At 34.1% G+C, this 22,436-nt stretch overlaps 1 protein-coding gene across 7 annotated transcripts in view; it reads right to left on the bottom strand.

Moving 5' to 3' along the window:
• The window catches only part of TUSC3 (tumor suppressor candidate 3), a 248,098-nt gene that overhangs the window by 7,621 nt on the left and 218,041 nt on the right, over positions 1–22,436 (bottom strand). For 2 of the 7 annotated variants that reach the window (XM_045879741.3, XM_045879742.3), the window contains exons 8-9: positions 7,045–7,119; positions 3,286–3,376 (exon numbers count right to left, since the gene is read on the bottom strand). The exons of 1 other annotated variant lie outside the window; for it this stretch is intronic. In XM_045879741.3, the coding sequence (XP_045735697.1) occupies positions 3,286–3,376; positions 7,045–7,119 (166 nt within the window). Of the gene's footprint in view, positions 1–3,285; positions 3,377–3,471; positions 3,662–7,044; positions 7,120–8,609; positions 8,640–22,436 lie in introns of those variants that run through there. 4 more of the 7 variants (XR_010409712.1, XR_010409713.1, XM_045879746.3 and 1 more) reach the window with 4 other exon arrangements.

Here is a 22,436-nt window from a genome sequence, read left to right as displayed (position 1 = left end):
AGACAAACCTAACAACTGAGCCTGTCTCCAACCCCGTAAAAAAACTAAAGCATGATTTTCCAAATGAAGAAAAATGAGACCCAGAACTTAGTAACTAACTCCAAGTCCCAAAGTTAGTGGAGAGGATCTAAAATTCAAACAAAGATTTGTGTGAGTGTAGAGGTAGAGCTCTTAATTACAAAATTATATATTGAACTTGAACTCAGCTCTTCTGATTGTAAATATTATTTTTCCATTCTGCTACTCTATCTTGCTAAGACAACTAAAGAGTTTTATAAATAGGATGCAAAATGATAGAATAGAGAATGTTTTCTTTTCTTTTTTTTTTTTACTAAAGTAGAGACATGGGTCAGAAGTACTTTTATAGAAATTTTTTGAATTTTTGTAGGTCAAAGTGCATCAGTGGAAAAAAAAAATGGGAAATTACCCCTAAGTAAAGACTATCATGTATTGCTACTAACTCTTTGCTTTTCTTTGAAAATGGGATGCACCTAAAGTTAATCTTTATTTAATACACAAAATGAATGCAGTGCTACCACTGGAATAAATTTTTTTTTTTTGAACTATGGCTCAGATGGTAATTAGACCAAATTCTTTTTTTTTTTTTTTTTTAAGATTTTATTTATTTACGACAGAGAGAGACACAGCGAGAGAGGGAACACAAGCAGGGGGAGAGGGAGAGGGAGAAGCAGGCTTCCCGCTAAGCAGGGAGCCCGATGCGGGGCTCGATCCCAGGACCCTGAGATCATGACCTGAGCCGAAGGCAGACACTTAATGACTGAGCCACCCAGGCGCCCCTAGACCAAATTCTTAATAATGTTGATATTTCACTGGTAGTTTCAAGGGACTGAGGAGCCCAATTAAGTTCATCAAAAGGTACAGGGACAATCTGTTCTTCACTCAACTGAACCATGCAAATAGAAAAGTTACTTAATCTTCAGTGTAAAGAAAATCCTACTTAGAAAAATAAATTAAATATAAATGAGTTTGAAATATTTACATTTATCTGAATTAATGATAATAAGCAGCTAACATTTATTGAGTAATACTATGTGTTATTTACTAATACTTGGCAATGTGTTAAGTAACTTACATGCATTCTCTCATGTAATCCTTACAACAGTCAAATGAAGTATGTAATTTTTTTTTTTCCATTTACAAATGAGAAAATCAGTATTTAGAAGAATTAAGTAATTTGTCCAAGATCACACAGTAACAGATCACGAGGTGTTTTTGTTTTTGTTTTTGTTTTCAGGAATTTAAATCCAGCAAGTTTGCTTATTGAAACCTAACAGAATCTGGGAGAATTCAGTGATGGCGTGAAACCTATTGTTACTGTAGGAAAAGCACCCTTAAGCCTAAAATGTGGGAGAGATTTAAGGAAACAGGATAAATATTTCAAGCAGACACTTATCCCTTTAAATAGTTACAAAGATCAACAAAAATAACAGTGTGAAGTACTAAGAAAATATAATGAAGAACATAAATTTTAAGGTTTTGTGAGGCTTAAGATTAAAAGAAAAACAAAAATAAAACACATAAAGATCACCACACAGAAGAAATTAAAGGTTGTAGATTAAACAGAATTCAAAATTATGAGGAATAAAAAATTAGAACTATGTCCAGAACTATAACGTTTAAACTATCAGTAGTATTTCTTGATACAAAAGTTGTAACTCATAGAAATTTAAAAGGAAGAAATCGAAGGCCACAAAACGCTAAGGCATTACACCCAAGAAAGTACTTTGGCACTGGAGCTGGAGTCCCTGGCTACAGGTGATTTTTAAATTAGTATATGGTATTATGTTCAAATGTGCATTTTCACTACAGGATAGCTCAACACTTTTATCCAAAGTACAGGTATTAGCTAAAGCGGGCAGAAGTGGGAAGTTTTTCAATCTTTTTAAAGGAAAAAGTGTGTTTGTCTTTGTAGTTCATCTCAAAGTCAAGGATATGGTCTAGGACAAAACTATTCCTCCTTTCTTTTGCAAGCCTACTTCAGTGTATGTCTGCTGCAAATGATTGCATTAACTTAGCTCTTGGTCCCCAGGGTTAATAGTAGGGCCTCTCTGTGCAGACAGATACCCACAAATGTCTTTTCAGAAGTACTCAGGCCAGCACATGCCTTCTGGAATGTTTGCATGTTTTCCTTTCCTATAAAGATGGTGTCCTCTATATCATGCTCTTATTCCTTATAAACTGCCTTTATCTGAGATGAGCAAAGCTCATTTTTTTTTTCCTTCTTTTTTAATCAAGTACTCCAATGCTCATGCCACAGAAACACACTTCTGGGAATGCAAACTGAGAATGTGGTGCTACGTTACGTTCATAATTGACCAAGCTTCTCAAGCAGAATAATTCCGTGGGAAGAGAGATCTTTTTCTTTTTTAGCAACATCTCACATTTCCACTTCTCAGAATTATTTCTCTCTCCCACTCTTTTATTTATTAGCTCTCTCACTCTTGCTTGTGCTATCATCTTTACTTTTGCTCAGTGACTGATCTAAGTGAACTAGCTGTATAGATGTATACTTTCCCCCCCGTGCTGTCAGGTTTTTAGGATTTAGCTCAGGATTTATCCAAATCTCTGGCATGTAATCTCTGCAGACCTTTTAGCCACACTTGCTTTTGATGTTTATCATCTATTTATTACCACATTCACAAGACAACTGATTAAAATTTCTGAGAAAAAAATAAAAGATAATTCAAAAGGAAAATGATGCAGTGCAATTAAAAAAAAACAAAAAAAAAAACCAAGCAGGATCTACCACAACTAAGGTAACTTTAGCATAAATCCATGTGCTAGATTAATCAAGACAGAAAACTCTTCAAATGTAAAATTGGTATTTTGGGGGTGCATACTGATTCCCTTTACTATATTGTTAGTTCTGAGACATGCATTTATTTACATGTCATGGGAGGAAACATATATCCTATGTAAACCTGAGGAAGCCAAAGAATTTGAATGTGAATGATCGGATGGACAGACGAAACAAGAGAAAAAGAAATTTGATGAATTCCATAAAGCTAAAACCCACTGTATATATGTATAGAATGAAAACTATTTCATTCTAAAATGAAACTCTACTCTTCCTGTAAGGCCCCATGCCTTATAGCTCCTTGCAAAGTCTGAGCCGAAAGAATGGCAGGTGCTCAAAGACTTGCTTAACTGAGTTTAAAATCACTTGGCAAATGAGTTAGCTACTTTATATTAGCCTTTAAATATACATTAACCAATGAAATTGTTTATTAGTTAAAAACATTCACATTAGTATAATGATATTACCTATAAGGATAGCCGTGGTATTTGGAACGAAATATTGAAAGTAGAAAACTGAAGAAGAAGACCACCAGGCCTAATCCCACTAGGCAAATTACTAGAAAGAGACAGAAAATGCCATTAGTGTCTAGACACATGGAACCCAAATGCGTATGTTTTATAAATGCATTCAATTAGTAACAGTATACTTACATTTTAATAGTTCATGGCACATACAGGCACAACAAACCAGATAATCCAAAATACAATGTATTCATTATTTTCCACATTCTTCTCAATGAAAATGTACTATTTGGGGTATGAAAACAACAAAAGTGACCGATCTAAGTCTTCTGGTGCTTTTCTTCTCTTACAGAGTTCCTTCCTACAAGTACTAAAATGCCTCAGAGGGATCAAAACAAAACAAAATATGTGATAAACCACAAACAAGATTACCAGCCCCTGCCTTAGAAAGCGTTGGCTATATTAGCATAGACATTTGCATTCTTAGAATACTAATAAACAGACTTTTATTCTTTTCAGATGCCATGCAATATTTACAAAGAAATGTCATTTTAGATTATTGGTTAGACTATTGCTTCGGTAAAAGTCTGTTACTTAGAAATAGTCATCCTAGTGTACAAAAAGCTAGGAATAAAACCTTTGGGAGTGAAATAATATGGATTCTGGAGAGCCAAAGAGGGAAATCCACCCCCCAGAGTAGATAATTGTGTCAAAGGGCTGTTATTTCTTTTAACAAATGAACCAAAGGCTAATAGAGTAGAATGAGCTGTGGTCTAGGTTTTCAGTATCCCTTTATCCCAGCCAAGTTAACAAGAAGGAAAATACTTTTTTTGTTTTCTTTTCCTTTTTGTTATGGTTAGGAAGATTTTTTTTTTTTTAAGATTTTATTTATTTATTTGAGAGAGAGACAGAGAGAGAGCATGAGAGGGGGGAGGGTCGGGAGGGTCAGAGGGAGAAGCAGACTCTCTGCCGAGCAGGGAGCCCGATGCGGGACTCGATCCAGGGACTCCAGGATCATGACCTGAGCCGAAGGCAGTTGCTTAACCAACTGAGCCACTCAGGCACCCTGGTTAGGAAGATTTTATTCTAAAGTCAAAGAGTAATAAATATAATACATACGATGGAAATACGTATGCAAATATATAGAGTATATAAACAAGATTTATTAGTAAAATATATGCTTATAAAATTAAAATGCTTAAGAATCTGAGCCAATTAAATGTTGATATGTTTGGACTAAAAAAATAAATGTATTTAAAGAATTGAAATGAACTTAAATCTATGCCATAAGTAAGGAGAAAATAGAGTTAATTCTTAAGAAAAACCTTGTATACTTGTACAATACATGTATCCTTTCATTAGTTTCAGAGAATTCTTATAAAAATACTGAAAATATCTGAAATAATTAGAAAGAAGAGAACAGAAATGAAGGCACAGGAACACAAGGAAAAGTTAGCTCAATATACTTCCATAATGATGAAATACATTAAAAAAAAAATCCTTCTAGCAGGTCTGAGACCAGGTTTAATTACAATCCTGGAAATCAAGGAGTGGATAAGTTCTGACGCTGTCAAAAAATGGTCTAGGAATCTGTCAGTTTTCTTTCAGCTCTGTAGGAATATCATTCTTTCAGTTTTGAGTATAAATTGCTGGAAGTCATAAGTGCTTAACAACATTCAACTGTAGCCTCTGTGACATTCCATTTCAGACAAAGTTCATGCAGTTGAACTTCAAATGAATATTGGCAGAAGATAAAGTAAAAAGTAGGTTGCTGAATATCCCAAAATGAAAAACACCTTTTTAAAAATATGTAGACTATCCAAGTATGCCAGATACCAGGCACTGGATACAACAATGATAGCATCCCTTCTTACAACAACATTAAACCTAGAATTAATTACCTAATGCTTTATTTTACACCTTACCACATTTGGTATTTTTATCAAACACTTCATCCTTTCCTTTCTTGTTTTAAATTTTCAGAAGCTAAATAAAACACTTTTACTGCCTTTGCCACTTTGGTTGTGCTCAATGGGAACTGAAGCTCAAAGTACATGATCAAGTAAAACAATATATTTACTTGATTCTGTGCAGTGGAACAAAACAGTGCTGCTCAGTCCCTGTATATAGGGAAGGGAGCAGCAGAACCCAGTGAGCAGCAGGAAGGAGTTAAGTATGAATGGACCGTTGCAGCCCAGACAAGGTAACATACCTGTAAGAAAGTGCTGTGATGACACAGGATCATTCTGATCTGAGCAATAATAATCACAGTAGTTGTACTATATATCAGAAAGGGGTAACTGTAAAACATATTTCCCATGTCTCTTTCTTTCTCTCACACTACACATGAATAAATAATCTGACAGTGCTGAGCGTTGGAGTGATATGTAGAGAAACATCTACCAAGAGGGAAGCTGGGAGTAGTGATTTTGTAAACTCAGTATCACAGATGTTATAAGATAAAAAAAAAAATTATGTATTATTACTATTACTTAGTTTAATAAGACAGGATATATAGTAATCACATTAAGAATTTATCTTCATAAACACTGTCAATTGCAAGAGCATTACATTGTTCAAAAGATGTATCATAAAATGATATTCTGCACAATGCTTAACTGAAAGTAATGCATTAGATTCTTCTGTGGTTTCTTTACAATGGTGTAAAGACACCATCACGGGAAAACAAAGGACAGACTAAACTGTGTATTATATCCAAAATACTTTAACACTTAAGACAACTATTTAGAAATCACTATGATTTATTTATATACATGTCACCATAGCTAATACTTCCAAGAAGAAAATCAGTCTGGATTTTTATTTTAAACTTAATAAATCGTCTTTCTCAGACATCTACGCTGCTCACACATAAATTCTGAGTTTAAAAAGGTTCCAGAAATGCAAAGCATAGTAGGAAAAATTTTAATTATAGGTTTAATCATTAAATTACAGAGGAACTTGATAATAATAATAAAAAGGTTTGTGGCACGAAATTTTAAGGCCCTCTCTTCGTTCCTAACCTATGCTCCTAAGGACAGATTTTTCTCCTGTGTTCTTCCCTTGTCTTGTCAAAACCTATTACTTCATAAAAATGATTTTTTTTCCTACAATCCCCCCTCCCCCCCAAAAAAGGGAACAGTTCCATCAAAGGATAAGACATAGTTAACTTGCTTAGAACCATAATGCTGGAAATCCGTGGAGTTGTAAATCTTGGAATACCACTGGAAAAGGCAAAGAGCCTGGAAAAGACACTATCAACAGATAACTCCTTTTCAAATGTTGATCAAAAGAAGTCTGGAGGTATTCGGAAGGTATTATATTTCAGTGTACAAAACCTATCTGAAAACCGTGAGTCCTTGAATGTATACGTGATTCTTGTGGCATAAGGAACACAGCATCTGCCAATAAAATCTCCGAAGACTCTGGCCACAGAATTGTGTGTCTCCCTGTAGTGTGGACATTATTATGGAGACTACAGCTTCAGTAGACATGGGTCAGAGCACCCCTGGCAAGGGCTGACAGCTTGCCTTTATATGCAATTCCACAGAAAATCACCCAATCCCATTTTGGAAGAAATATATTTTTAAGTATTTGTACACTAACATCCAAGAAATAGAAAAAAGTAAAACAAAAACAAACTGCAACCTTTCTCATAACAGAACATTTCTTTAGAAATTTATGTTTATTAAGGATTTTTATATATTTCCCATTTTACTTAAATCTTAAAACAAAACTACAAAAATAGCAACACAGACTTACTCCGTCTTTTTCCAACATCTCCCTTGGATGTTGCTGCTTCATTTAGAAGAACCATCCCCATGGTGATAGCAGCATCTATAGTAGTTGTCAAGGAAACAGTAGAAATACATGCGAATAAAATCTATTAATTTTTCTGGACCTGAACACCATGTGTTCTGTTCCAGAATGGGTAGGTTACAACTGCACACAGAGCTAGCTATGATTTAACTCTCTCCATCTAACAAAAAATTACCATTCTTCGTGTGTTGCATATGCCTTAATTTTAAAAATAACATGAAACTGTGAGATTTTGAAGGTCTAACTCTAAATGTTAATTAAGTTCCACGACTTTCATTTTCTTAGCACATAGGAATTATATGGATTCCCATAATCAATTATATACCATTTCACATTATAGATGTAGATATATACTAGTTATAGTCACAGGGACAAATTTCATCAGCAATCATAGAAAATCACAATATATTTACTCCAGGGCTTGTGTGCATAGCTTTCTTTTTCTTGGCTTCTATTTCATGTGTTGTTTCACAGATTACCTTGTTTAAAGAAATATTTATTAAGGTCCGGTATTGTGTCACTTGGAAATTTTTGTTACCAATTACAAGTCTTACAAAAGCAATAAGCACGTTATAATAAAACGCTCTCACAAATTTAGCAGGATCTTAATTTAGTTAAATTGACATTTTAAGAATGAACACAAAATTCTGTACTTAATATGTCTGCTTGCAGCAGGATGAATATATTCATACCGTACTGAAAGATGCCAGAGATTAAGAAAATGATAGGAGCTTTTCACTTTTATTAGAACATTCTTTGCTATGTTATTAAAACAGGTTTGACAAGGACTATTGTTAAGATTTAAGAACTCATCAATTCTGGAAATATATTATGAATTCTGCCCAAATGACTAACAGATTGAAAAATGAAAACTAAAATAATTTTAGCCCAGAAATTCCTCAATTTGGTCAAATTTATTATGGTCTCCTTGTATTCATTTCTACTGCTATATATGTACAACCAGCATTCAGTAAGTCTGCTGTACAGGATATATCTAAGTGTCTTCTACTCCAAACAGTGAAAGCTACAAGAATATTATTTGACTATGTCTGTACAATTAAGTGGAGGAGGTCAGGGAAAATTCTGCAGAGTAAATATTTCCACTCTACTTTCATAACCATTATGTATCAAAATATTGATTAATAATTATAAAGTAATTGAGTCTTTCATGACCATATTATCCAACTTCGGGAAAACAATAAATACCTGACTTCTCCAGTTAGGCATTTATGCTTACAATAATCTCTCTCTATATGAATGGCTTTCAGTCTATTCTATTTAGCAATCCTTTATGGAACCCTTATTGGAGAAAACCAACCAGTCAACCTTGATGGGAAACCTGCTGCATACAAGAGAAAAGCCTCCATCAGCATTATGCAATACCAGACCCTCCCACTCCCCGTTCTCACACCAAGCCTAACATCCATATATACCATACACTACCAATGAACTTTTAGGGAACCATGATACATAGTTTGAGAACCATTGGAATTTGGGTAATTCTTGAGTTCCTTGAGTTTCAGTCATGTCTTGATGGCCTGAAAAGAGTAATGTAAGAGAACAAATATTTCATTTTACCAGTATGGTAGTCTGTGGACTTAAAGGATTCATTCTTAAAATGTTTTGGACAATCCACTGATAAAAATTCCTTTGAGCCTAGAGTCATAGGACTATGCTAATAATAAAGTGATGGAAAAAAAATTAAAAGTTCCTATCACTCAAACTGCTCATATGTAGGGAATTTCTATTGCTTAGTGGAGCTAAGCTACTGTGACTGTTTAGATCATTAATAAGGAGTTAACTTAGGTTTCCCTTTCATCTTTCTCTGGTTACATCTGTCCAAAATCCAGAAGTAACAAAGTTAAAACCATCACATCAATAAATAGTACCTAATAAAAGTTTATTGGGAGTGTAATAACAGTTTTTAAACTAGGGGTCCCCAAATTCAAGGACTAATATAAAACTCAGGGACATGAAGTTACAGAATGGCTTATTTTTTTTTAAAGATTTTATTTATTTATTTGACAGAGAGAGAGACAGTGAGAGGGGGAACACAAGCAGGAGGTGTGGGAGAGGGAGCAGCAGGCTTCCCGTGGAGCAGGGAGCCCAATCCGGGGCTCGATCCCAGGACCCTGGGATCATGACCTGAGCCGAAGGCAGACGCTTAACAACTGAGCCACCCAGGCGCCCCCAGAATGGCTTATAAAGTAAAAATGAAGAAGTTGTTGACCTTTACAGTGATTGGTTATTACAGTGGGGGTTTCCACACAGGGGACTGGTTACAAGTGATAGATCTCTCATGCCATTTTTAGGAAGATGACTTCAGTTTCTTTTATGATTATCAGAGACATTTAAAAGAAATATCCCAAGTTAAGTTTCACTTATATTCATGAAAAGGGCTAGATTTAGTTTTGTTCATGTGGCTTAAATGATTTTGTCTGCTAAGGGAATTCTTAAGTCTGGTTTCTATTTTGTAAGTCACCTTAACACCCTTTATTATATTCAGGTACAAATTTGAATCTACACATTTAAATATACACATTTGATCTGAAAACTGACACAGGATTCCAGATTAACTCTAACAAAATACGTTTTGCAAATATTCACAATATAAATGACATTTAAGATGATTTTATGTAGATATTATAAGTAAAATAAATATCACTCCAAATGCTTCTGAAATTCCACTAATAAAATCATGGGGAAAATGGAACTTTCTATTCCTGGGGAATAAGTTTTACAAAATTAAATGCTTAACAATTTTAATAAAAGTAAAGCCATATGTAAAAATATTTTCAGGATAAAATTTTATATATAAACACCCGTGTGCACATATATATGTGTGTGTTATAAACACACCTATTCACAGATACAATCTCAAGAAAAAGTATGCTTTATTAGGCAGAAGAATATTGGATATTAACTATGGTTACACAAGTATAACATATCTTTATTAAAAGATCCTCATACCATTTTTGACTACTTTTCCTCTGCAAATAGTTAAGTTACAATGTGAAAACTATGTGAATAACATGCTTCTTGTTGGAAATGTTTTTGAATTTCACGCAGATTCACTTTGTGACAGAATCATAGGATTTTCATAAGCATAATCACATTTTATTGCTTTATCTTACTGATGCACAATTGTTTCCAAATGTTTGCTATTATAAATATTCTTACAAGGTTATCTGTTTACATGTACATGTGCAATATTTTCTGTAAGATCTACACTTAGAAGCAGAGTTTTTTAGAGAGGGCATATGTGTACTATCAAATTTACTAAGGTACAGTCATATTGTATTTTTCCTATATTTCACCAATAGTTTTGCCGAACTATTGATTTTATCAAACTGATGAGTGACAATCTGTATTAAGATAATGAACTTTGGTAAGTTCATTCCTCTTTTTGTTTAACCTTTTGTATATTGCTCTTTTTTTTTTTTTTGCTCATTTCCCCGTAAGTCTTTTTTGTATTTTTTAAAATATTTTTTTAAAATATTTGTATTTATTTAATTTGTACGGTGCTTCCTTTTTCTGGATGCAAATTGATTCAAGTGTTGTATTTGGTTCTTCCTTTATGTGTTGTCTTATATATATGTATGTATGTGTTTAATACTAATAGCCAACATTTATTTACCCCAACTGTGTGCAGGCAACTGAGCTAAGCTCTGTGCATGGATTTCTCTCAGTAAGCCTTCTAACAGTGCTGTGAGGTGGGTACTGTTTTAGTCTGACTTATAAATTGGGATAATGAAAATTAGAGATCAATAACTGGCACAAGGTGTTCAGTAGTGCTGGAGCCAGAATTCAAACCAGGGCTATCTGAGCCACTGCCCATCTGCTCTTAACTACAACGCAAGAGAAGTCTCCTCTCCTTTTTTCTTTTTATATATTAAAACCTTAGTATGTTTGACATAAGACATTGTATAAATTTAAGGGGTACAACATATTAATTTGATATATATTGTAATTTGATTGCCATTGTAGTGATAATTATCACCTCTATCATTACATAATTATCCTTTTTTAAAAGTTGAAATAATTAAGTTCTAGACTCTTAACAAATTTGATTATAGTACAATATTGTTGTCTATATTCATTTCACTGTGCATTAATTCTCTATGGTTTATTTGCTACCCATTGTTAACTTTATACCCTTAGCTGTCTTATCACCCTTCCTACCATCCTGTGGTAACCACCATTTTACTGTTTTGACAAGTTTGGCTTTTTAAAATTCTGCATATAAGTGATACCATACAGTAGTTGTCTTTCTTTGACTGATCTCACTTAGCATAATGTGCTCAAATTCCATCCATATTGTTGCAAACAGCAAGACATCCTTTTTCATAGCTGAGCAATATTTGTGCATCAGTTTTTTTTTAACCCTTCATTTATCAACAGACACTTAGGTTGTATCCATATCTGGCTATTCTAAATAATGCTGCAGTAAACACAGAGGTGCATGGATGTATCTAAACTAGTGGTTTTGGACACATACCCAGAAGTGCAATTGCTGGATTATATGGTAGTTTTATTTTTAATTTTTGAGGAAACTCCAATCTGTTTTTCCATAGTGGCTGCACCAATTTACATTCCCATCTACAGAGCACAAGGATTCTCTTTTCTCTACAGCCTCACCAACATTTATTTCTTATCTTTTTGAGAACAGGCTTAAATTATAACAGAGTGAGGTGATATCTCATGGTGGTGTTGATTTGCATTTCCCTGATGATTAGTGATGTTGAGCGTCTTTTAATGTATCTGTTGGCATTTGCATGTCTTCTTTGGAAAAATGGCTATTTAGTTCCTCTGCCCATTTTTAAATCAGGTTGTGTTTTTGTAATTGAGTTGCATGAGTTCTTAATATATTTTGGATATTAACCCCTTATCTGATATATGGGGTTTGCAAAAATTTGCTTGCATTCTGTAGGTTGCTTTTTCATATTGTTGTTTCTTTGGCTTTGCAGAGCCTTTAAATCTGGTGTAGTCCCATTTTTTTCCATTGTTGTCATGTTTTTGGTGACATATCCAAAAAATCATTGCCATCAAGACCAGTGTCAATGAGCTTCTTCCCTATGTTTTCTCCTGAGTTTTATAGTACCAGATCTTATGTTTAAGTCATTTGGGTTCACTTTTCTGAGTGGCACAAGATAGGGGTCCAGTTTCATTCTTCTGCATGTGCTTATCCATTTTCTTAACACTATTTGTTGAAGAGACTGTATTTTCCCCACTGAGTGTTTTTGGATACCTTGTCAAATATTAGATTTTATATGCAGGAGTTTAATTTTGGGCTCTCTGTTCTATTCCCTTGGTCTCTGGGTCTGTTTTTTGTGCCAGTACAATACTGCTTTAATTACTATAGATTTGAAGAATTGTTTGAAATCTAGAAGTGTGATACCTCTGGCTTTGTTCTTTTACCTCAGGATTGTTTCTTCTATTTCTGTAAAGAATACCTTTACATTTTTTTTTTTTAAGATTTTACTTATTTATTTGACAGAGAGAGACAGCGAGAGAGGGAACACAAGCAGGGGGAGTGGGAGAGGGAGCAGCAGGCTTCCCGCCAAGCAGGGAGCCCGATGCGGGGCTCGATCCCAGGACCCTGGGATCATGACCTGAGCCGAAGGCAGACGCTTAACGACTGAGCCACCCAGGCGCCCCAGAATGCCTTTACATTTTGATGAGGATTGCATTGAATCTATAGATGGCTCTGGGAAGTACAGACATTTTAACAATATTGTTTGGATCCATGAATGTAGAATGTACTTCCATTTGTTTGTGTTCTGATTTCTTTCAGCAAAGTCTTGTGGTTTTGTTGTACAGATTTTTAATTTCCTTGTTTAAATTTATTAAGGTTTTTTTGATTTTGATGTTATTGTAAATGGGATGGTTTTATTTCTTTTCAGATGTTTCATCAGTAGTGTAAAGAAATGCAACTCATTTCTGCAAGTTGATTCTGTATCCTGCAACTTTACTTAAATTGTTGATTAGTTGCAACAGTTTTTTGGTTCAGAGTTTGGGATTCTCTCTATGATACTGATATAGATATATATAAGTTCATATCATCTGCAAGTAGCAACAATATTACTTCATCTTTTCCAATTTAGATGCCTTCTATTTCTTTGTCTTGATTGTTCTAGCTAGGACGTCCAGTATAGTATTGAATGAGAGTGGTGAGAGTGGGCATCCTTGTCTTGTTCCTGATCTTAGAGGAAAAGCTCTCAATATTTTCCATTGAATACAATGTTAGCGGGGCGCCTGGGTGGCTCAATCGGTTGTGTCTGCCTTCAGCTCAGGTCATGATCTCAAGGTCCTGAGATCGAGCCCCATATAGGGCTCCCTGCTCAGCAGGAGTCTGCTTCTCCCTCTGCCTCTCCCTCCCCCTACTTTTGCTTCCTCTCTCTCTTGAATAAATAAAATCTTTTAAAAAAATACAATGTTAGCTATGGGTTACTTGTATATGGCTTTCATTATGCTGAGGTAAGTTCTGATGTTCTGACATATCCAATCCATTAAGGATTTTTATCATGAAAGGATGTTGTATTTTGTCAAATCTTTTTCTGCATCTATTGAGATGAACACATGATTTTTATCTTTCATTTTATTAATGTTATGTATTACATTTATTGATTTGCGTGTTGAACCATCCTTGAATTCTAGGGATAAGTCCCACTCGGTTATGGTGTATAATTCTTTTTAAGTGTTCTTGAATCTGGTTTACTGATAGTTTGTTGACAAATTTTTGTATTTGTAGTCATCAGGGATATTAGTCTATAGTTTTCTTTTGTTGTAGTGTCCTTATTTGGTTTTAGGATCAGTGTAATGCTGGCCTCATGAAAATGTTCCCTATTCCTCAATTTTTTGTCAGAATTGAGAAGGATTGGTATTAATTCTTATTTAAGTGTTAGGTACAGTTCTCCAGTGAAGCCACTTGGTTCTGGGTTTTCTGTGTTGGGAGGTTTTTCATTACAGATACAATATTTTTACTCATATTTGATCTGTTTGTATTTTCTATTTCTTCCTGATTCAGTGTTGTCAAATTATGTTTCTAGAAATGTATCCATTTCTTCTACATTATGTAATTTTTTGGCATATATTTATTCATAGAAGTCTGTTATGATCCTACATATTTCTGAAGTATCAGTTCTAATATTTCCACTTTCATTTCTGATTTTGAGTCTTTTTTTCTTGGGTTAGCTAAAGGTTTGTCAATTTTGTATCTTTACGAAGAATCCGCTCTTAGTTTCATTGGTCCATTCTATTGATTTTCTGGTCTTTATTTCATTTATTTCTACTTTGTACTTCCTTTCTTCTGTTACCTTTGGACTTAATTTGTTGTTCTTTAGTTTTTTGAGGTATAAAGTTAGGTTGTTTACTTGAGATTATAATTTCTCAATATATGCATTTGTTGCTATAAACTTACTTCCCAGAACTGTTTTTGCTGTATCCCATTAGTTTGGTATGTTGTATTTCCATTTTCATTTTTTTGAAAATATTTTTAAATTTCCCTTTTGATTTCTTTTTGACCTACTGGTTGTTTAGAGATATGTTGTTTAGTTTCCACATATTTGTAGATTTCCTAGATTTCCTCTTATTGATTTAAAGTTTCATACCATTGTGGTCAGAAAGGATAGTTGGTATAATTACAATCTTCTTAAATTTGCTAATATGTGCTGTGGGTCTTATGAAATCATTTATCCTGGGGAATGTTCCATGTGCACGTGACAAGAGAATGTGTTTTATGCTGTTGGATGGAATGTCCTATGTCCATTTGTTCTAAAGTATGGTCCAATTCTAACATTTTCTTGTTGATGATCTATCTGGATAGGTCTATATATTGCTGACACTGGGTTACTGAAATTCCCTACTCTTACTGCATTGTGTTCTATTTCTCTATTCAAATCTGCTAGTATTTGCTGAATATATTTTGCTGCTCTGATATATTGGGTGCATATATATTTACATTTGTTATGTCTTCTTGATGTATTGACCACTTTATCATTATATAATGATTTACTTTGTCTCTTGCTAACATTTTTGGCTTGGAGTCCATTTTGCCCAATCTAAGTATGGCTAGTCCCACTTTCTTTTGTGTACACTTGCTTAGAATATCCTCTTCCATTTCTTTATATTGAGCCCACGGGTTAGAGCTGAAATGTCTCCTACAGGCAGCATATATTTGGGTCTTGCTTTTTAAAAAAATCTGTTCAGCTAGTCTGTGCCTTCTGATTGGTGATTTCAATCCACTTACATTTAGCATGATTAGTGATATATAAGGACTTACTACTGCCATCTTATCTTTTGTCTTCTGGATGTTTGTATCTCCAATGTTTCTTTTTCCCCACTTCTTTGTAAATTTGTGGTTTTCCATAGTAATTTGTTGTCTCCCCCCTAAGTCCTCCTCCATTTTTTTGTTTCCTGTCTGTAGATTTTTAACTTGTGGTTATCATGTGGCTTAGATAAAACATCTCAGATTAGTTGCTATCAGTGGAAAAAAAAAAAAACAAAAAAAAACCCTTTTCTTGATTCACCCATAAAAGTTCTACCCCTTAGTCCTCACCTTTTTATTTTTGATGTCACAAAATCTCTTTTTATGCTGTGAATTCATTAAAAAATTGCAGTAGCTATGATTATTTTTAATATTCTTTCCTTTAATCTTTATATTAAGTGGTTAACATACTATTCTATTATAAAGTTACAGTTTTCTATCACCTTTATCAGAGTTTTGTGGACTTCCATATTTTTCTGTGTCTCTAATTAACATCTTTTTATTTCAACTTGAAAAACTCCTTTCAGCATTATTTATAAGACAGATCTGGTGGTGTTGAGCTTCTTCAGCCTTTATTTCTCATTCATATTTGAAGGACAATTTTATGAGATAAAGTATTCTTGACTGGTAATTTTAATCTTTCAATACTTTGAATAGGTTATTCTACTCTCTCCTGGCCTATAGAGTTTCTGCTGAGAAATCCATTGATAACTTAATGGGGGATAGCTTAATCCTTTCTAGGTTATTTTCCTTTTTCCCTGGCTGCCTTTAAGATGATTTCTTTATAATTGATTTTCAACAGTTTCTTGGAGCTCTTTTTGCATTGAGATAATAAGATGTTCCCTTAACTTAGTAGACTTATATGTCTAGTTTCTTTCCCAGGTTTAGGAAGTTCTCAGCTATTACTACTTTAAATAAACTCTACCTCCTCCTTCTCTTCTCCTTCTGGTATACCAATTATGCTGATATCTGCTTGTCTGATAGAGTAATAACTCTTTAGGATTTCTTAACTTTTTAAAAATGTTAGTTCCCTCTTCTTCCAACTGAGTCATTTCTAAATTCCTATCCCCCAACTTGCTTATTCTTTCTTCCATCTGATGTGCCCTATTTTCTATGCTTTCTAATGTATTCTTTATCTCATTTATTAAGTTTCTCAGTTCCAGAATTTGTTTCGTTTGTTTTTTTTTAATTTAAATCTCTTTGCAAAGAACTCCTGTTCATTAATTTTATTCCCAAGTTCACTGAATTGCCAGAGTTTTCTTGTAGCTAATTAAATTTCTTCATTCTTATGAAAAAATTTTGAATTATCAGTTAGATTATAATATTCCATGGCTTGAAGTTTGGTTGTTGAATTATCCTTTTTGTGATACCATATTAGTATGATTTTTCACAGTCTCTAATGAAATGTGCCTCTGCTGTTCCATTTGAAGTACCACCCACTTTCTTGTTTACTTTGTTACATGCAGTTCAACAGCCTGGCAATTAGAAAACTTTATCTTGTTTTCCAGAAGGTGGTGCTACAGCACAAGTTTTTGGGCTTTCTTATGAGTGATGGCTTTCACTGCTACCCTCAGGAGCAGGCCTGTAAAAAGAACTGTGTTTAAAAAACAAACAAACAAACAAACAAAAAACTGGTGGCAGAGTCTGAGTAGGTATGGGCTTAGCACCTGGAGCTTTAGGAGTACCCTTGAGCCAGTAAGAGAATCCTCCAGGGGTAAAATCCCAGAGGTCCATGGGCTGACCTTCTGCTGAAATCCTGGAGCCTATTGCAGGAAACACTTTTAAGACCCTTTGATGTTCTTGTCTGCCTTTTTCCCTTTACTCTTCCTCCCCTCAGTCATAAGGTTCCCCCTCAGAGAGCTGGGTGTTGTTGGTCCCTGCAGCCTGCACTGCCAGGCCATCTGTCCCTCACCACTTTGCTTTTCCACCTCTTCTGCCAGAGATGTAGTTGTTATTGCTTGCCACCCTCCAAGCCTAGCAGGTGGCAGTGTTGCCCTGGGGCAGAAGGGCAGCTTGGTATGTTTTCCTCTTTTTTTCTCTGCCCCCAAACTTGTCTCTGTTCTGTTCTGACTCTGCCAGTTTCTTCCATCAGGCTGGTGGGATCCCCAAAATACTCCATCTCCAGTTAGTGTAGCAGTTTTTCACTCTCCACATTACCTTTTCTGATGGCAACAGGTGGGTATGGGGTAAGGCTCACAAACTCCTTTGGATCCAGCCCTCTCTGACATCCTATTCACTGACTATAGGGGATACAGAGGGGTGTCCTGGTGTACTGAGCAGAGGTACTTTTGTTTGGTTACAGATGTCCAATTACTTGTAAATCAAAAAGCAAAAGGAACAACTCATATTGTGATGATGTTGACCTCATTCTTTTTTTAAATTGCTTTGTTATGCAGAGTTATCATTTTAATGTGACAAATCATTTTAATGTGACAAATTGTTATGCAGAGTTATCATTTTAATGTGACAAATTATATATCTTTCCCTTTGAATTTTGTGGTTTCTTGCTTATGAAATTCCTACCCCTAAATCTTAAAAACATTCTCTTTCTTAGTATCTTTAAGTCAGGTAATGTCATTCTTCTGTTCAGAACAATTTAAAAGCTTTCCATGTCACTCTGAATAAACAAGACTTCAAAATGGCCTCTAGACCATACATGATTTGCACCCTGATCCACAGCCTATACTTGTCTGCTCTTGTTTGCTCGTATCTTGTCCTACTAACTGTTTTTCCAACAAAACTGGACTCTCTACCTTGGCATCTTTGTACTTGATATTCCCCTGCTTAACGCTCTTCTCCCAAATATCCACATAACTCACTTCCCTTTTAGTTTCTGCTCAAATGACATCTTATCAGAAAAGCCTCCTCCAACCTCTCTACTTTTTCCTGTTTTTTCTCTGCAACATTGTTTTTGAAAGAAATTTCACATTCAATTTTTTTTTTAAGTTACTGTCTTTCTCCTGCCACTAGAATGTTAGCCCCCAAAAAGGAAATTTTTGTTCATCATCTCATTCATTGCCATACAACTCTTTGACACAGATTTCCTCTTCTTCAGTTTCCAAATAAGGAAAATGAAGCAGAGAGGTCTGAATAATTTATGAAAAGCCACAAAACTAGTAAGTGACAGTTGCCAATCAAAAAAAAAAAAAAACATAAAAGAAATGAGGTAGGATGATATTGTAAGGTTAGATGAAAATGACAGAGAGAGGCAAAGGAACAAATTAGCTGAAAATGCAAGGATAGATAATAAAGTTAACAGCAAGTATCTTGAGGTAGTAAGGTTGTGGATTTTTGCTTTACTTACCACACCCTACAGAGCAGTAATTTGCTAAGTTTTTCTTTAAAGGCCTAGAAAGTACAGCTGACCTTGAAAATCACAGGTTTGAACTGTTGGGATCCACCTGTATGCAAATGTTTTTGTTACTGTAGTACAGTATTATAAATGTAGTTTCTCTATGATTTTAATATTTTCTTTAGCTTTATTTGTAAGCATACAGTATATAATACATATCATATTACAAAATATGTATTGATTGTTATCAGTAAGACTTCCAGTTAACAGTAGGCTATTAATAAATTTTTGAGGAGTAAAAAGTATTATGTGGATTTCTAAATGTGTGTGGGGGAGGGGTCGGCACCCCTAACACTCACACTGTTCAAGGTTCAACTATAAATACTTACGTCTGTGCAAGCTGTATGATGTATGGCTACTACTCAACTCTGCTGTTGTAGTGCAAAGTAATCATAGCCAATTCAGAAATGAATAGGTGTGTCTATGTTCCAACAGAACTTTATTTACCAAAAGAGTAGACAGACTGGATTTGGCACTTATTGGTCCTAGTTTGTCAACTGTTGTTACAGAGGATCCAAGGCAGTGCCAAAGGCATATAAACTGTTATATCTGAGAGGAAGTTAGTTTTATTTACTTGAAAATAAATGCAAGAACTTAGTAAATACAGTGCATACAATCCCAAAGTAGGATTTAAAAACAAAGGAATGACTAGTTATATGGTTGTGTATAACTCCAAGGTAAAATACTCTATTCTAAAGCAGTAGGGTCAAGAAACAAGTGTGATCTTGTCTTCAGAATATTTCCTGCAAACTTGAGTTTTCTAGGCTTTACCAAAAAATAAGTGTGAACCTACTTGAAACTTGATAGTTGTAATTAAGATGTATGAATTACAGTAAAATGGCTTTAAACTAGCCAATTTTCCCTCTCTTTTATTTAAAGATAACTTTTTAAATTAAGGCCTTTGAGTATTGAGAATTATTATTTAACTTATTTAACTTAAGTTCCAACATATCAATGAAAAAAAGTTTTGGTTAAAAAAGGGCCTACATAAGACTTATCATTTGGGAAAAAACCCCACATCTGTAATATAATTTTTAGGTAAAGTATTAATTTTTAGAAAGAGGTAAAAGCTAGATGATGATCTCTCAGACTTGATGTGTAGGGCTTCCTTCACTGAGTAGAGGGTTGAATGACTCAGCACAAATCTGAGAGTTTCGAGTTTCCATGTTTAACTCTGGAGTAACTGCTAATTTTCTGCCATTAAACTGTGAGTGTGGCCATTTTGGCTGTGTCTTATTGAAGAGTCCCAACGTTAGGATAAGAGATGGAACTATATAGTGGATGAACTATGTTTCTGAGACTTTTTCTATTGTTCTGAGTTTGCTAATTCCTATGTATACACACACACACACGCACACTCCAGTCTACTTCATGTATTACTTTCACATTTGTATTGAATAATGTCACAGCAATATACACTTACTACTGTGCACACCTGAGTTTCTCTGCTGAATCTGTCAATCACCTTTTACCAATTAAAAAGCCAAAATATTGACATAATCCCACATAAAACAGAAGCTGCTATTTGTATAAATTATATATAGCACCCAGAGGCACTGAGCATCCTACTGAACGAGTAACAAATACATTTGCACTATATTATGATCTATTCTCAGTTGTACATGATGTTTACTGTTACTTCTAGGAAGAGAATGAGGAATGTCAATTTAAAGATAAATGAGAACAGATGTCAAAAAAATGTTGACATATTATAGAAGACTTAGAGATCTAAATTTAAAATTATCTTCAGTTTGCATCCATCATTAATTTATATGTAGTATGTTTTTCCTTGGATATAACATACTAAAACATTTGCTCTCTATCACAGATTGAAAACAAATGCAAAGTAAAATAATATTCATTTATAATAAGTGGAAAACAAATGTATTTCTCAGAGAAAAAGCAAATGTGGTTTTTATAAGTGTATATATATATAAGTATATATATATATATAAATATTTTAAAATTATTGCTAGTGTACCCTTTGTCTTTTATATTAGCACTTCTACTTCCAAAAGATGTTTATCTCATGTCATCATCTTGAGACCCTAGAACTTGAAGGATGTGGAGATCTAAGGGACAGATCAGAGTTTTAAAAAAGTAAAAGCCAGTCCTAGAACTCATGTATCCTGTATCAACTAGCACATACAGACCACATCTTGGTGAATTCAGATAAGGTTCAAATTTCTTAGCAAGGTATGGGAAGATTTTCATTATCCATCCAAAGTAACCTTTCATCAATTTTCTCTTAAGCATTTGTGAATATTCTCTCTCATTTTATGTTTTTGTATCTGCCGGACTTTCTACTAGAATATTACCATTCATTCTCTGTCTGGGAAACTCCTTTTTCCACTGTATCAAAACCAGCTGAAAAGTCAGTACAAGTTCTCTAGGCAGTGAGTTGCTCCTTCTTTTGTGCTTCCAAGCACTCATTATAACATTTGTCACACTAAATTATAATTATTTTTCTATCAGTCCACCTTCTTGTAAACAGCAAATATCTTACATTTGCATCAGGTATTGAAACATAACTGAATGAAAAATAAGTAACAACAAATTTTTACTGGGAAAAATAAAAGGACTATATAAGTTATTCTTAGTTCACATATTCCATATTAAAATGTTGTGATATTTCTTACTCCTTTTTTATATAGTTTTCTCTAGTGAACTAATTAGGACTGTTTTTCCTTCCCCCCCACCCCCCAAACAAGGTACTGAGAAAATAAAACACTACTAACAGGGAGAAAAATCTTATTTTTAGTAAATATGAATCTATAACCTATGACATCAAATGACTCCATCTGTTCTTAGGTTTTTTTCAACAAAATTTTGCATACAGCAATTGCACCTAATGATTTGGCTTACTAAATCAGAAGGAGAAAAGCAAAAAGCAGGCATATTCTCTCTAGATAAACAAAAAGTGACCATCTGGAATTTACTTTTTTTTTTTTTGTATAAAGGAAAAAATACACATGCAAATTACAAAAAAAAAAATACATGGTAAGTTTAAAAAGTATCAGTAGAGTCTGCCAAGTGAAAGTAAAATCAGAAATTATTACTTTGGCTACTTTTTAACTTTCACCAATTTTAAAGAGTCCACCATTTTAAAAGACATTTTCTCTTTTTCAGTTATCTGTACAACAAACAAACCAGGAGAATAAAGCAACAAGTAACTATTGGTAGCATAAAGAGAATAAGTACTATTAAATCTGTTATTTATTACTGTTAAAAATCTACATGGAAGACTTCATATTGCCTGTGAAATTTCTTTGCATCCTAAATCTCAGCCTGATGTCAATGAGCCATGAAATGAAACCCTGGAGAATTCCTGCCATACAATGATGGTCTCAACATAGCTTTTTGCTAGGTACTCCTGATGTGTTTCACAGACTAGCTGCTTTGAATAAAGTATACTGCTAAAATGCCATATCATAGATTGAAATAGGATAGAAAAGAAAACAAAAGCCTACAATATATAAATAAGAGCTAATGTTACCTGTAATAAATAGTTTGTTTCCTAACAATATGCTTCAACACAAATGTATTTTGCCTCATAAGTACATTTATATAATAGAGAGATAAGTAAAGAGTAGAGATGGTCTTCCTTTATTTTCCAATGAGAAGGAGATGATCCAATACACAGATTTGGAAATATTTCATTTTCTCACCCAAGGCACCTCTGATGTGCATAAAGTATGAATCTCTTACCGTATTAAA

Source organism: Mirounga angustirostris, unplaced genomic scaffold, assembly GCF_029215605.1.
Source record: "Mirounga angustirostris isolate CCGP_5_RB_7025 unplaced genomic scaffold, mMirAng1.0.hap1 SCAF_2, whole genome shotgun sequence".
NCBI classification, from domain to species: Eukaryota; Metazoa; Chordata; class Mammalia; order Carnivora; family Phocidae; genus Mirounga; species Mirounga angustirostris.
The sequence above is the reverse complement of the archived record's forward strand: the minus strand, read 5'-3'. Positions and strand labels throughout refer to the sequence as shown.